A 16,840-nucleotide genomic window follows, 5' to 3' on the forward strand; every position below is an offset into this window, starting at 1 on the left:
TAAAGTCTCTTTAATATTACATTCACACATAACACATATACCTGGTTCATTCATGAACCAGTGTTTTATTTTATCCCCTGTTGGCAGTCCATTATGAATAACCTTCCAACACAACTCCTTATACTTATTTCCTATGTTAATTTTCCATATTTTGTTCCAATTAATGGACTTGGTTAGTTGAAATTTATTTATGATATATTCATTGTGATTATTCAAAAATGCACTGTTTTTCTTTCTTTGCAAAAGCTTATAAATTTGTTTAGTGGATAAGTCTTTCGACCCATTGTACCTATTGATAAGTAACCTCTTTGGACTATTTTCTCTATTTCTTGATAGGATTTCTCTCCATTCTATCGGAAGAGCTTCCCATACTTGCCTTAACTCATTTGAACACTTATTTAGTAAACTATTTCTCCTAAACGTATTCATTGTATTATTTTGTATTTGCGGATAAATTCTTTTGGATAGGCTATCAAACGTTTTGTCAAGTATATCACCAATTGTTATTATTTATCCTTGGACCCAACTTAATTTTGCAGTTAGTTCAGTTTTATTCCTATCTAAGATTAATGGATTGTGCCAAATAATTTCCTGCGATATTTCTGCATAGTTTTGTGGTTGATTCCATTCTAAGCTAATTTGTTTGAATGAATTAATAATACTGGTATAAAATTTTGGAATAGTTATATTAGTTTCCAATTTAAAATTCAAATGTAAACATTCTAAATTTCCTTTTGATAGCACTTCTGCGTGGATCTGCTGCGTGGATCAGCTGGTCGGAAAGCAAAAGAAAAATGAAATGCCGGCCCTACTCTAACGGTCGCTCTGGGGCCATTTTACATAGGTTATTTTTAAAATATTTTTATTGTCAACCATCAACCCCTAAATGACTTTTTAATACCGTGTGCTGAAGTTCTATTCAGCTATATATGTTTAAAACACTTTCTTCTAATAATACTTTTTCTATGCGACAAAATTTTTATTGAACAACCTTGAACTTGCAAGATTTTGTGTCTAGTAGAGGGTTAATAAATATTCCTAATTAATTAATTTTTATTTCAACGTTTCCTTGTGTTATTTTCACACAGAACACCAGAACAATTCGTGACATTGGCCAATCAGCAAGATTAAAAAGTCACGTAACAATGCACCCTTTTCGCACCCGCTCAGACACTTTTCTCACTCAGAAAGATTTTCAAGCGTGGTCGTAAACATTACCTCGTTTTCGCGTTTTTGAACTCTATTCGTTAGTTTTCAGTTGTGTTTCGGAAACTTAAATAGAAATTTAATGATCACTCTGTCTTCCTAGGAGTTCTAATTTAATTGCAGTAATGAAAAATTAGTGTAGAAATAGCTGTGATGGACTAGGCTAAATTTCATTACCGGTACAACATATTGTTGTATGCAATGAATCATAATGATGGTTTGAAACACATCTAGGCAGGCGCCAACTCGCAAAGGCACTCTTAAAATAGCCCCGAAAACATTGCAATGGGAAGAATTTTTCGGGGGTTGAAGGTCAGGGAAAGGTCATTAGCCGGTGTATCTGGGTGAAAAAAAATGTTCGAACGGGAGATTCCGAACCCTATATTTGTCTCAATAAATCAATGAACATTAACAAACAGGCAGTAAAAAGTACAGAAAGGCGGAAAAAAACTCGCGTAAAGTTTATAATGTGTATTACATGGTGATCCCCCCCCCAAAAAAAACGTAACCCATAACTTTTTTAATAACTTCAGAAACAAAGAAAACTACATTCTTGAAAGGATCGGAAAGCTGAGAGAGTAAAGCATTTGGACGAAGCTAGAGAAGCTGAGGGGATAGGATAGGGTAGTGGGTTGAATATGGGGTGGCTGAGGTAGATAGGGCGATGGGTCGAGGATAGGAAGATTAAGAGAAGACAGGTAGTGGTTTGAGAATAGGAAGGCGGAGAGGGATAGGGCAGTGGGTCGAGGATAAGAAGGCTGAGGGAGACGGGACAGTGCGTCGAGGATAGGAAGGCTAAGGGGATGGGGCAGTGAGTCAAGTATTGGAGGCTAAGAGGAATCGGTCGAGGACAGGATGCTGAGAAGGATATGGAAGTGGGTCGAGGCTATGAGGCTCGGAAGGATAGGGAAGTGGGTCGGGGATAAGAAGGCTGAGGGAGATAGGGCAGTGGATCGAGGCTAGGAAGGATGAGGGTATAGGGAAGTGGGTCGAGGATAGGAAGGATGCCGGGGGTAGGACGGTTGGCGAGTTTAAGAAGGATGGTGCAGTGGGCCTAGGATGAGAAGACCGAAGAAGATAAGGCAACTGGTCGAAGCCGGGAATGGCTGGGATGACACAATAAAAATTTATTCATTTTTATTCGCACATATAAGTTACCGGTACGCTTGTTTGCCAAATCTTTGCAAAATACGCACAAGTTATTTTGTTCTGTCTATTTTATGTGGTATACCCTAGTACTCTCTATCGCTGCGGCATGCCATTCAAACATTCCGACATATCTTGGGGTGTACTATACACTTGACTGAAAAGCACTGGGTAGGACCGATTGGAGTTCACGCGTTCCGCAAGGATAAAAACAATGAGTGTTGCAAAATCCAATCGTCAGACTTGTGATTTTGTTTGTCTATATCAAAAAGGTTTTTATCTAACTTAAATTTTGAATACTACACATCAAAATCGTGAATACAATTTAGATAAAGCAAAACAGTCCATTTTGTTAATCCCTCACTGGAATGATATGTTGTCTCGATTTCACATTGTTTTGAACTAATCTTGTTAGTCAGTTGCCACGCTTCTGTACTATGTCGAAAATCCGCTTAATTTTCTGTGTGGCTCTCGAGAGCAAAAATAAACATCGACAAATTTCATAAACGTCTGTTCCCAGTTGTCCGAAAATTAAAAAAAACAAAACAATCAAGCATTTCACCGATAGCATAAAGATACAAACAGCTCCCTGCAAATTTTCTTCTTTCGCCACTGAAGCCTTAGCCCGCCCCTTGTTCCGAATTATAATTTGTTTAGAATTTCCAAGGGGTGTATTACGCGTGAAGTCCGACTAAAAATGCAACGGTAATCATTACACATATTGCCGCCGTATTTAGAACAAACGACCACTTAGGGTTTTCGTACAGTTCAGTTAAATACTGGTTTTCTTGAAGAGAAACAGAAACACTCGACCCTGAAAAAGCAGTAAGACATAGGTATTTAGAAGAATATCATGTCAATAGATGTCTCTTACCATCGACCAACGAGTCGTGATAACAATATCAGTAAAGTAACAGTGGTTGACCGCAATTCAGTGTATATTATGTAATAATGTTTGAATGCAATAATAGAACATGAATATGTATTTAGTATATGCTCATAGCATATATTTTGGTACTCCTGAAGTACGCGTAAAAGATGGCGGACACCGGAACGTAGTAGGTGTACCAGGTTAGGATTAGGCCATAATTTTATTCCAATTTTCCTTATTTTAGTTCTATTACGAGTTCGGGGACTAGCCAAGTGACTCCCGTAGTATTTGTACTTGAAAATATAGCTTAACCCTAACCTGGTACCCAGTAACATATACTACGTTACGGTGTCCGCCATGTTGGTACGCATACTTCAGGAGTACCTATATTTTTATAATATTCTAACTCTCGTACTTAATACATTACAAATTAGTGACAACCAATGCATGATCAGTAAGAAACTTATAACAATGAATTTTGAGCTAGAGCAGAACTGTACAATGGTAAATAAAAACTTATTTCCTACCTTCATCTTTATTCATCCCATCCAAAGCTGATAGTTCGTTATCAATATCTTCTTCTTTCGGGGAACCAATAACGCCTGTAGTATTAAAGCTCTTTATTCATCTAACGCTTTGCAAAAGATTGCTAAGTCAGGGTCACGAGTCAGTTTTTAAAATCATTTTTTTAAACCGATAGTGATATTATTTTTTCATGAAGAAAACTATATATTAAAGCTTAAAAGTGGATATCAGACGGTCTTTCGCAAACAAAGCAGTTATAATCGGTATATCACGGTGGTTCGACAGCAAATTACGGCTGAAAATGGTCAAAACTCAAAAGCATTTAAAAATTTTAGAAAATATTGGTATTTTTACAATGTACCGACCTGCTTCCATTTCTCTCATATTTAAATCTCCAGATGAATTATTTGCAACTGTTGTTTTCCGTTTTCTTATCGTTGACCACGTGGTGCCGTATAACTAAACGAGAAAGTTGGGATAATCCATTTTAGCTAAACCTTAAACGTACCCACAATGATGCAGGCATATAAGTCAAAGTTCAAGTATTTTTCGATAAATTCCCTTTGCAATTTTAAAAATTTTAAGACTTCAGGACTCTATTTTAAGACTCTATATATGTTGGTATAAAATTGCCTCGAACAGGTTAAAATAATATTTTACTTGCTGTTCATAATATTAAGTATATATATATATAATGACGAACAAAAACTTACCTCGTTTTCATGCGGGGGTTTTGTAAGAAAACTCACACAAATGATAACGACGGAAGAAATTACAAAGATAATCGGACTAACGTACATATAGTTTATCCTGGAATAAAAGAATCGGGTAAACACGATATTTATGAATAGTTGTAGAAGCTCATGTTTATCAAATATTTATATTTAGATATTGTTTTGTAGTCATGCAATATGAATTTCCTAATTCAAGAAACACAAAAAGCGGTACTCCGTAATCCGATTTTCATAATTTTAATTATATTACGGTTTCAGGGACTGTCTGCGTTAGGCAAGTGAATATACCTCCTGCCCATAGGTTTCAGTCCCTTCAGACAACTTGATGTAAATGGGCCAAAAAAAAAAATTAGATACCTCCATATTGGTACACACACTTCTGCAGCGCCCAGAAAGCATAGCTGCGAAGATATGTTAAAATTACTGCAATTCAAATTTTAGTTGCAAGATATTGGATTGGACAAACGAAATCGAGCAGCACATGTGATTTATCTTGTTTTCATCTCATCATTTTCATCGTGAATATAAAGACTTGTCGTTGTAACTTACATTGAGCATTGAAAATTTCAAAGCCCACCAATCTGTCATGATCGTACAAAAATTATACTAACTTGTAAATGATTGGGGGTCTCGTTTCGGGTTCTCCGCAAGATGGGGCGACGTAAAATAACTCTAAAATCAAACGAGTCAATCCGACTGTAAATCCAACAACCAATCCCCAAAATGCGCCCTACAAAAGAATGTTCAATCTATTTTTACTACGTTCTTGATATAGATGCTTCGTGTAAATAAAAACGTAAGCATGAGCAAAAGTGTTTTTAAAATAATCTTAGATACAAGTAGTGATGGGATTCCCAATTTTTAGAAAAAGTTCTATTTTGTATCGAACTTACAAAGAACATGTTGTCTTATTTTCAAGAAACAGACTCAACTTAGGACTAAAAGCAAGAACGTTTCAGCTGAGTATTAGAACATTCCAAAAACGCACAAACCCCTGAATCATAGGATGGCGATGCAAATTTATCATGCCATAGTCCTTGACTAACTAGCAGTTGTTGAAGTGCATTGTAATTCATGTTTCACTGAGATGTTTATATATATAATGAGGTGTGAAGAACTATCATACCTTCTCATTCGCTCTTGGCCACAAGATACCGTAAATAAAAAGTGAGACGATTGGAGACCCCAGTGCAGCTAATACAACGTTTATGTATACAAAAAGTTGTCCTCCCGCCGAAGATGATAAAATTGGAATCCACAGAATTGATATTACAACAAGAGCCAGTACGGTCAACCTACACAAGCATATTAAATTGTGCTATATTATAGAATCAATGCATGTATTTATTTGTTAACAGAAGTGTCCTGTATGTATGAGCGTGCCAAACTTTCCTGCTGCCCGGGCTAGTTTCTGATAATAATCCCCTCTATACAATAAATTCGAGGAATAAACAAATTATAGACGTTGTTATACATTAGAATGAATAAATTTTAAGGACAAATGGAATTTTGGAATAAAATTATGGCCTAATCCCAACCTGGTACACATCCTACGTTCCGGTGTCCGCCATCTTGGTTTGCATACTACAGGAGTACCCCGAACAAGCCCTTATGCATGCAGTCACGAATATCTCATGATATGCAAGAACTACTATTATTCGGAAGGATCGAAATCTTTCCGTTTCGGCATTGCCTACCCAATTTATTACACCCTAGGTGAGGTCAGGTGCATTGGAGATATGTGTCAGTGAAGATAGATATAAAACATATCGCATTATTGTAGCACTGTTTTTGGAAAATTTTCTAGTGATCATTTTTAAATAAAAAAAGATGTAACTGACTTCCCAACGATTAGCTGTTCTCTTTCAGTTGCCGATTTCCTGATACGTTTCCATATATCGAGAGTAAAAATTGTGCTCGTGCTGTTGAAGATCGATGTCAGTGAGCTCATCAGGGCTGACAACATTGAAGCCACCATAACTCCACGGAGTCCTGAATGTTTGGGTAATAACTTTAGGTAATAATGAATAGTAATAACCTATAACAATTGATATTAGTTGACTAATTTGCAAAATTCATATGGTATTTATCAATTGAAACTCTTCTCCCCAATCTGTAAAATTAGATGTTAGAACCTTAGGTGTCGCTGCTCGATAACCAGTTTTTGTTCCTCGCGACTTCCCTTCCCCAGTAATGTAAATATCATTTTGGATCTCCGCTATAGGTATAGGTTTTTCTATCTGTCTGTCTATCGGTCTGTTTGTCTGTCTGTCTGTCTGTCTGTCTGTCTGTCTGTCTGTCTGTCTGTCTGTCTGTCTGTGTGTCCAAGCCATAGCGTCTAAACGGCTGGGCCGATTTAGATGAAATTTCACACGTGGGTTATCTTGTCGCCCTAGTAATGGGCGTTTTATAGAAAGTCCGGATTGGAGGTTCGTTTCCATGGCAACAGCGAAAAAACACGCCGATCGTTATGAAATTTCCATTTTTTCACAATGTATCGCCGTTTTCTCGTGAATCAAGTCGAAATTTGAAATTCCAATAACGCTACCTTCAGCAGAGGAAAATACTCTTTCTAACTAGTTGTCTCCCATCTAGATCCATAAACTAAGGAAGCCTTAGGGATTTTCGTGAACGTGTTTTAATTATTAGCCACAGCATAACCATGCACACGGATACCGATGAGACGCACAGCGCTCAAAATGAACTGGCAGTTTTGGTACACTTTTCTCGTTACAATGGCGTCTCCATATTATCCTTTAGTATAGTAAACTGAAATAACGCGGGCCTCAAGTAACGGCGGAGATCCATATTGGGCGCCTACCGGCTTGCTTTCTTTATTTTTTGCATGTTTTTTGTACTTTACTGGTTGGAAAAAATAAACTTGACTTGACTTTAAAATAGTATTAAAAAACATTTCTGGTGGTTAATTGATATTGACAACCGCCTGTCCAGTATGGAAATTCAAAATTTTATGTACTGGTTATATTTTGTACCGAACTTACTAACAACAGGTTCCCTAATTTCAGAAAATATATGTATGTTACTACGTAAGCAGGTATTGACATGACAAGCCTTACATGATTCTAATACATAATATTCGGACGCAAAGTACAACGCTGAGGCGCACGTTACCTGTTGTCGTCGAAAGCCTAAAACACAAAACAAGAACGGGTTAGATTACTTAGAGCAGGGGTTCTAGAACTTTTAGTGTTGCGGAGCCCTTGAAAGGTTGAATATTATTCGCGGAGCCCCAAAATAAATGTAGAAATTGTTACTTCAGATTAATATTCCTGAGCAAGTTAAAAGTACTTTTCTTATTTTAAATGCTGAACCTTTTTAGGGTTAACACAAGTCATAAATAAATCTAAATTTTATACTAAAGCTGTAAATTTGACACTTGACGAACATATTAATAGATTAGGGTTCGAATCTTTTTTCTTTTGACATTTTTGGAAGACTTAATTAAAAGGCGCTAATAACGTGCGCGATTTCATTTTGTTACAATCGCCGATTTTTTTCGTCAGCATGGTGTGTTTTAAACATCTTTACGTCGGTGTTTATTCTCCCTAGATCAAAAATTTTCCTCGGCATATATATGTATTGTTACACAATGACGACGTTAAATGCTTTTTTGTTCTCGTGGGGAATTATGAGTTCAATGTGAAAAACATGTTACCATATGATAGTCATCGAAGACGAAATGCTAAAAATAATAATTAATAAAGAGGTAAATCCGCAACTTGATTGAAAAACGGCATTCTAAAATAATAAAACTGAAACTTAAAATGGAAGATCACATGCTTGGTTTCAGCAGACTCACATCAGATTAAAAACGCTTTTATAGACATTGTAAATCACAAAATTTGATGTTATGTTAGGTTTTCATCGTAGTAACTGCGAAATCGAAACACAGTCAATTGTGCGAGCGTTGTACCTTTTTATCCCATTCTGAAACTACGGACGAAGCCGCACGCAATCAATTGTGCGCGCGATCCGCGATGTACCTCTATTTCATTCTGAAACTACCGACGAAGTCGAATGCAATAAAATAAATTCCAATTGTTCGTATTTTGCCCAGACATTGTGATTTTTTAAACGGCGATATCTTGCTTAAAAATAATTTCAAGTGCGAAAGAACAAATCAAGTTTGACAAATCCCAAGATCGCAAAAATACGACTCCAATTTATTCATAGTTGGCAGTTTATCACATATATATTTTATGTTATTTTAGAACAGTATTCTTTCATTTTAGTAATCTTAAAAGTAATCTCGAACCAAACGTGAGTAACGATGAGCTCAATTACATTATAACGACGAGACACGTTAAATTCTCGCATCGGTCATGGATTGAATATTTTACGCAACAGAATCTAGTTATCCGTCTTTTTAATCGCGAAGAATGTTGCGCGGAAATTTCCGATTCCAATTTTGAACCACCTCCCTCTTCCTGGCTGCGCTCCTGCTTATAAATAATGTCATTTTTTAATTCCACCGCTTTACCATATTTCGAGGCTATATTGTTGTCAGATTTTATCAAAGCTGTTATTGCTTCTTTGAACAGTTACAAAATTTTGAGTCAGTATTTTGAAGAGTAATCGAATAGCTCGCGGAGCTCCTGGGTTTCTCTCGCGGATCCCTGGGGCTACGTACGGAGCACTTTGAGAACCTATGACTTAGAGCAGTGATTCCCAAAGTGGGTAATATCGCCCCCCCCCCGGTGGGCGAAAACGATACAGAGGGGGGCGAAAAAGTCAAAGGGAGCGACAGGGGGGCAATTTCGCGATACCTGTTTTTTTTCGGTGCATCGTGCACTTAATTCTGTACTCCGTGTGCATTCGCAGGCTTGAATCACGTGGGCGATCATCACACGCGAAAGGATTGCTGGAATCGTCTTTGCTGCAAGGTACGGTAGTTTGCGTATCGGTCGGCAAAATACGGCCGGAGAAAATAATCTGGCCCGGGAAAATTCACTGAATGGACCTATCCCCGACCTTTGCCCGCGAAAAATTCTTCCTATACATTCCCATTTTAAAGTTTTTGTTACTTATTTTAAGAGTGGTTTCGCTAGTGGTTGCCTTAAAATGGGGTATTTGTTTCAAACTATCATATTAATTCATACCATTCAACAATCTGTTTTTTAAAAGTACCGATAAAGAATTTTAGCCCTACAGTCTATCACATATTATTCTACACTAATTTTTGATTACTGTATTTAAACTGAAACTCATGGGAAGATAAAGTAATCATTGACTTCTTTGATTTATATTTAAATTTTCGAAAAACAACTAAAAACTAACAAATATAATTCTAAAACGCGAAAATGAGGTAATGTTCACGACCACGCCTGAAAATCTGTCTGAGTGGATGCGAAAGGGGGCATTGTTACGTTTATTTTTGCATTATGCTGATTGGCCAATGTCACGAAGTAAACAAGGAAGTCTATGCCCGGGGAAACATTCGAACCACGTTTTTGACAATGAATTAATTTTATTTATAATCTACGCTCGAGGAGTAAATTACATTTTTTTGCGTAACAGAATTTATCGTGAGACACGATTAGACTAAATTTTATTATATCCTAAAAACTATATTGAACAGCTAGCTACTCGTTTAACGAGCCCACAATTTAATTATAATTAGACAAATAGGAACACGAAGAAAAGTTGATGCTGAGGGCAGGGGTTCAAAAGCGCAGTAAATATTCGAACATGTTGCAATGCAATAAGAAAATAAAATTCATATTCTATTCGAGAGATTGATCCCTGCTTAATTTTTGTAAGAATGTATCTTCTTAAAGAAAATCTTCATCAAAATTTCACAAACCAGGTGAAAATATTCACTTCGATGTTTAGAAGTACACATTTGTGCGAACAATTATTTTCGAAAATGAACATTACAAAGAACAACCAAAAACTGGGATGCCCATTTAGAAAAAGTTCCTTGGCGTCGTAAAGCTACCAAGCGCGATGCAGCAACAAGACAGTGTCACATTAAAAGTCATTGTAATAATTTTTTTGAGTTGAGTTCACGAATTGTCGCAGCTTTTGCGCGCTGTTCCGTTTTTAACTTAAAAAAAAAAATAAGCGACCCGCAAAAGACTAGCCACCCTAAATTTTGTCCCGCGAGCGACATAAAATCTGCCGACCCTTGCGCCGTAGCCGATAGTCGGTCACGGCTTCTTCCACATCCGAGTCCATGAATCCAAAATCAAATGGCTGATTAATTCTATGGACTGGAGACCGTGGTAGGATGGGGAATCGGGGATGAATTTTACCGAAGTATTTTGGTGCAGGTCATCAGGCTGTAGGAATGAATGAGATGTACGAAAATCATTATTATAAGTCTGGGAAAATTAACTTTGTTTTCATTATTTCAATGTGAAATGGGGTGAATTTAGGGAGATAAATGCTATAAGGCATGAGTACACGGCGGTTCTTGAGGAGGTAGAACCCTGGATTCTTTCATTTCCGACATATCATTTGGTGAAAAAGGGGGTTTCAACCGTGCTACTATTGCTATCAAAACAACGAAATCGCCTTTCCATCAGTAAACGGGGTAATTTTAGATATAATAAAAAGCTCGATGAAGAACACCAAGCTAATCCATCTCATTAAAAAGCTCTATAAACTATAATTTGTCTTCTTTTTTGATCTGTAATATATTCGTTTCTGACTTTACACATTTTTTGTAGTGCCGGGGGGCGATGAAGTTGTATAAACTACTGCAGGGGGGCGATGGTCAAAAAAGTTTGGGAACCACTGACTTAGAGGACATTTCAAGACGAATCCGTCCCCCCCCCCAAATCCCACCACTGATTATAATCTATATCTTGGCGTAAAATAATATTAAACTCCGTGCATTAGAATCCTTCATTGGTGTTCGCCTCCGTAAAACACTATCAAGACAAGTACGGTTTTAAAATAAAATTCTGTTTAAATGAACTTTACCTGCAGGCAGAACTCCAAGAACAAGCATAGGGTACGCAATATTAGAACATCCTTGCGGATTCTGACAGATTTCTTCACAGTCCGCAGGATTTGAACACGCCACTTCATCAGCGAACAACACTCTGCTAATCATACCTAATTGAATGAAATGTGGTGTAATGGCACGCTGTATTACACGACTGTTTAAATCAGTGGTTTACAACCGTTTTGGTGGGGCGGAAACCCAATAAAATTTTTTAGAGATTCGTGTAACCTCCGTGCCATAGTTGTCTATTAATGGTTGAATTGTATAAACTATAAATATATATAAAAACAACCATAATCCTGTCGAAGCATGTGGTCTTTAAAGTGTAGCAAGTTCAGTAATATAGCAAACCTGATAACCATCTGATTCTATTTTTACCAATATATATGTGTATATATATATATTTCATTATTTTATATACATAATTTCGAAATTCAACTTTAGAATTTTTTATCAAATATTTTATTACCTGTCATCACCATCAGATACATCGGAGTTATTTTCAAGAGAGCAGCGAGTATGCATCCACCTTTGGCATCTTGTATAGAATTCGCAGCGATAACCCTTTGCACAATCACCTAAAGTTGAATGTATTTTACATTTGAAACATGCGTTTCATTTTATATAGTAACGCAAAATATTAAGTACTTTTTCGATGTCCTTTATATGACAATCCGTAGTATGTGTACCAGGTTTCCGATTTTCCCTGTTTTAGTTCCATAACGAGTACGGTGACTGTTTTTGTTAGCCAAGTGAATATACCTCCTGCCCATAGGCTTCCGTTTCTTTACACAACTCGATGTAAAGTCGGCAAAAAAAATTAGTTACCTCCACATTGGTACACATACTTCTGGAGCGCCCAAATTTTGCTGAATATTCAATATATTTGTTTAACTGATTTAAAAATATTCCGAGTTGAATTATTTACTGTAATAATTTTGTATCACAACCTGATCGGAGCAAAAATATAACGTTCCAATTATAGCGATGCCAGATATCATTGCAGGCCATGGCAAATCGGAGTCAACAGGGTGTCTGAGCATATGAAACGAATCTGATCGTGGAAGTCCGCATGAAGTCGCATTCTCTGTGCCTAACTTATCCAACGTTGATTGCGGAATTGCATTCATGTACTTTTCCTCCAATTTGTCGTATCCGCCAATTTTTTCAAAACCTGTAGATATTTGGAGTTCGCTGAATAATAACTGAATTTTTTTCTCCATATTTTGCTTGAAACGTTTTCTGGCAACACTTACCCAGGAACATAAGTATCAATCCACCGATCACCATAATCACTGTTTGCATTGTATCAGTGTAAATTACTGCTCGCAATCCACCAAGTATTGTATAAATCGCCGTAACTGCCAGCAATGAAACTGTGGAAACGAATTTAATAAAATAAGATCGAGTACGACATTCGAGCGAGTATGCTCCCAACGGGCACGGTTTAAAAAGCACAAGACAACAGGCTTTGGGTAGGATGTGGTTTTTGTATGATGAATTAGTTGAATTCCGTAATAAGCAGGACGTTCCATTCCTAATGGCATGTGTAGCAACAGGTGATATCGAATGTACGACAAGATATTTTTCATCATTTTGCCAACCACCTTACGAATTGCCAACCACCTAATTGTATTGATGAAAGCTGTATATGGGTAGGCCTATGTTCAGTATTACCACTAAATTAAATCAACAATTTGATTACAAAAACGGTGTTATGTAACAATTTCTGCGCTATACCTGACTTGACTTAACATATAACCTCGTAGGATAGGATTTACATAGTTATCCCTGTACTATCCATTAACGAAAATTTACCATTTAACCGTTATACCAAACTGTTACTAGAATATACTGCCGAAATCTCCATACCTATTGCCAGATAAAGATTAATTCCGAGAGTCAGCTGAATAAACAGAGCTCCCGCATACAGGTCAACTGCAATTTTTGTGGTGACATATAAAAACATTGATATAATAGCTGTTGTTACTCTCAGGCGTTGTCCTCCGTATCGTTTTTGAAGATATTCTGGCATGGTGTAAACCTTGAAGACAAAAGTGTGGAAATTTATATAAGCAAAGTTTATCTCGCCATGAGTTTATCTCGAAAGGTATAATGATGTTTGTAGTTTTGGCGCCAGTGCCAAATTCCGGTTCCATTACATTTGAACCCACGACAATTGCATCTACATACTATTGCACCTATGGAAATGTTTTTGTTTTACGGATATTTGACCCCTAACTAACCCTAACCCATAGGTTTTAGCACCCGCATATAGATTGAACTCGCGGATATACACATGGGTTCAAATGTACGGTCACCCCAAATTCCATGTCACTGATATCTAACGATATTGTTTGGAGAAATAGTATTCTTTCCGGCTCGGCTTTGCCTACCCAATTTATTACACCTTGGGTGAGGTCAGTGGTCATGGAATTTGAACCCGGGATGTGTAATCTGCGATGCCGACACAGTTGAGTCTAATGCTTCAACTTTTTGAAATTGGAGGTGCAGATCAACTTACCCTGGTGGCATCCTCATATTATTTGAAAATACGCAATCTCAGGCCATCAGAATACAACTCGATGACCTGTTTTAATTAAATGTTTAAAAATATAAACCTACCCCAGAAGATACGTATATGGGTACAAAGCACCATCCAAGCAAAAGAATCAAATAGGCTGCCAACCATTCAAAAGAAGCCACAGCGATTCCGGCAATTGCGCCTGCAAAAATGAATGAAAACACAAGTGAAATAATATAATTATTTGCTTACATGATACTTATTAACTGGAAAATGCTTGTCTGGAGAAGTCCGACCCCGGTCAGACGAAACGTTACAGAAATACATTTGTGTTAATTTGCAGCAACTATCTTGAATCAAATAGAATAGTTATCGTTATTCTTGCCACAGCATCCTTGAGTTACACGCATAAGGATCCACTTCCGCAAAGGCAAGGAAAGGTAGTTAGTCCTGCGCAACTGATAGTTATGATATTTATTATTGCCAGTTTTCTTATGAAATCCTTACCTGTACCCGACAAGCCAATGAAATGAACAGCACCGATATTTGAGGCAAAAAGAGAACAGCCGACAGGCCACCATACCATGTTCTTGCCGGCAAGAAAATATCCCTTCACACTCTTGCGCGATGATGTAAACGTCGCCTGATTGCAATAGATAACGAAATTTTATAATGAGCAACGGTTACATATTTTTACTTTTGCACACCTTGGTACAGATTAGTTTTATTGGACAAAAATTACATACTCTCAAATGCGTTTCAATCTGTGCTACACGGTTATCACAACGGTTCGATTTGAGCAAGCAAATTTAACTACCTAATTTATTTTCTGTTAAATAGTCAAGTTGTTTATTCTAAAAAGAACTGGAATTCAAGATGATGATATTTTGGCGCTCCGGAAGTGTATGTACAAATATGGAGGTAACCAATTTTGTTCGCCTCTTTTACATCAAGTATTGTAAAGGAACTGAAACTTATGGGCGGGGTTATATTCTCTTGGCTAACACAGACAGTCCCGAACTCACAATAGGACTAAAGTAAGGAAAATCGAGTAACACACACTACGGGAGTACCGATTTCTGTTACAAGCGTTCCCGATTCGATATTCCAGTAAATTGATACCAGAATATAATAGCATAATAATACATAACATTGCCTTGATTTATATTTCAGAAGCACTACATGTAATCAAGGTATTATATTCAGTGGCGCATCCACGTGAAATGGCGCCCATGGCAAAGTTTTAAAATGCGCCTCCTTGATCGCTGACTGACAATTTTTAACGACTGTTATTGAATTGTGTACGATAATATTTAACTAAAAAAAAGAGTTCCAATTATTTCCAATTAGAAATTATTTTATTGACACAAATTACGATTAAAACCTTTCGCCGTTTTGCGCCTCTTTTCAAACGGCGCCTATGGCCCCTGCCATGTCTGCCGATGATTATATTGTAAATAGAGGGATATTGACTTACCCCCAATCCAATAGCAACAGTGACTTACCCACAATCCAATAGCAAGAATGACAGCAAAGTAAACAAAGATCACGATAATATCAACGATTGCCAATGATGGATCTCCATTCTGTTCAGTGGTTGCTGTAGTCCAATTTAAATTGGGCGCTGCGGTTGACATTGTTCATTTATTACAATATATCAGCAAGTTACCGAGAATCTGAGCTTAGCAGGATATTGCTATTCAATTATCAAACTTATATGTTTAAAATTTTATGTGGACAACGAAAAAATTTGTAAACGTATATTTGTCACGGTTTTAACTGAAGTTTTATTATAACGGGCGAGAAAAAGACCTCACCCACGTTGGATTTGATTCACAACTCCGGGATCTCAAGTTCGGATGTAGCATTTGACAATACAATGGATTGTTTCTGTATTTACTCAAAACTGTGCTGATAGTCAAATAATCAAAATGGCGCCCCAGAAGTGTGTTTACCAATATGGAGGTAACTAATTTTGTTCGCCTACTTCACATCAAGTTGTGTGAAAGGACTGAAATCTATGAGTATATTTACCTGGCTAACACAGACAATCCCCGAACTCGTATAATAAAACTTAAATAAGAAAAATTGTAATAAAATTATGGCCTAACACTAACCTGGTACACACACTACGGAAGTACCGATAAAAGTGTAGAGTGGACACCTAGCGTATCATGCTCGAGTTAGAAAAAGCTGCTTTTATGCCCAGCTAGACAAATACCAGTCTGTTTAAGACTCTTGGAAACTGACTAAAATAGCATAATATGCTACTATAGCGCACTAACTGTATGGCAGAATTGCCTTGATATGCATATGCATTGTATAATCAATCCACTTGTAGTCAAAATACCACTTGTATTCTAGTTTTTTTTAACATCTTGGACTTTTCACCCTTTCAGTCGAAGAATTTCTCGATTTCATTGTTTTAATGTACATAATACGCTAATAAATTTGATAACTACTAACTCAGACTGCTCTGCACGGAAACACGTGGGATATAAGCTGCAACGTAGTAGGGTAATCATTAACTAAATAAATAAATAAAAAACAAGCTGTTAATCGAGGTATTGCACTCAAACTAGACGTCAAGTAGGAGTTGCGATTGCGAACTGCAGATTTTCGTGTACTTGGCTGTCCAACTTGTGCGAATGATATTTTAATTATATCTCCAGCAAAGATCTGCGGCACTGCGGCCAAATTAATTTCCATTTCTGTCTCCGTATACATAATCGCGAGAAAGGCACACAATTTTTAAAATGTTAACAGATTGATACCCTAATAGTCAAGGTGCGATTTTTTTTTAAATTTCGAAATAAAAATGATGGGTTTGCTTTTTGAATTAGATTTTCGATTTTTTATTT

At 36.9% G+C, this 16,840-nt stretch overlaps 1 protein-coding gene across 1 annotated transcript; it reads right to left on the reverse strand.

Annotated features, from left to right (window-relative positions):
- Nucleotides 1-2,448: 2,448 nt before the first annotated feature.
- Nucleotides 2,449-16,663, reverse strand: LOC120328194 (sodium/mannose cotransporter SLC5A10-like). Its single transcript, XM_078114569.1, has 15 exons — nucleotides 15,485-16,663; nucleotides 14,487-14,622; nucleotides 14,081-14,181; nucleotides 13,328-13,499; nucleotides 12,712-12,831; nucleotides 12,406-12,629; nucleotides 11,925-12,033; nucleotides 11,431-11,565; nucleotides 6,324-6,474; nucleotides 5,609-5,777; nucleotides 5,094-5,212; nucleotides 4,462-4,558; nucleotides 4,114-4,207; nucleotides 3,751-3,825; nucleotides 2,449-3,166 (listed from the first exon to the last, which is right to left on the reverse strand). The coding sequence occupies exons 1-15, from the start codon at nucleotides 15,614-15,616 to the stop codon at nucleotides 3,027-3,029; spliced, it is 1,974 nt and encodes a 657-aa protein (XP_077970695.1). The 5' UTR covers nucleotides 15,617-16,663; the 3' UTR covers nucleotides 2,449-3,026.
- Between the last annotated feature and the right edge of the window lie 177 nt (nucleotides 16,664-16,840).

The sequence above is a fragment of the Styela clava genome, chromosome 7 (assembly GCF_964204865.1).
Source record: "Styela clava chromosome 7, kaStyClav1.hap1.2, whole genome shotgun sequence".
NCBI lineage: Eukaryota > Metazoa > Chordata > Ascidiacea > Stolidobranchia > Styelidae > Styela > Styela clava.

What these genes read in the sequence shown, in the direction of transcription:
- LOC120328194 (XM_078114569.1), bottom strand. Translation starts at nt 15,616, where the DNA reads ATGTCAACCGCAGCGCCCAATTTAAATTGGACTACAGCAACCACTGAA. An exon ending in GAACAGCTAATCGTTGGGAA is followed by an intron (nt 5,778 to 6,323) that starts GTCAGTTACATC and finishes ATGCTTGTGTAG; the next exon opens with GTTGACCGTACTGGCTCTTG. An exon ending in AGACCCCCAATCATTTACAA is followed by an intron (nt 4,559 to 5,093) that starts GTTAGTATAATT and finishes CTTTTATTCCAG; the next exon opens with GATAAACTATATGTACGTTA.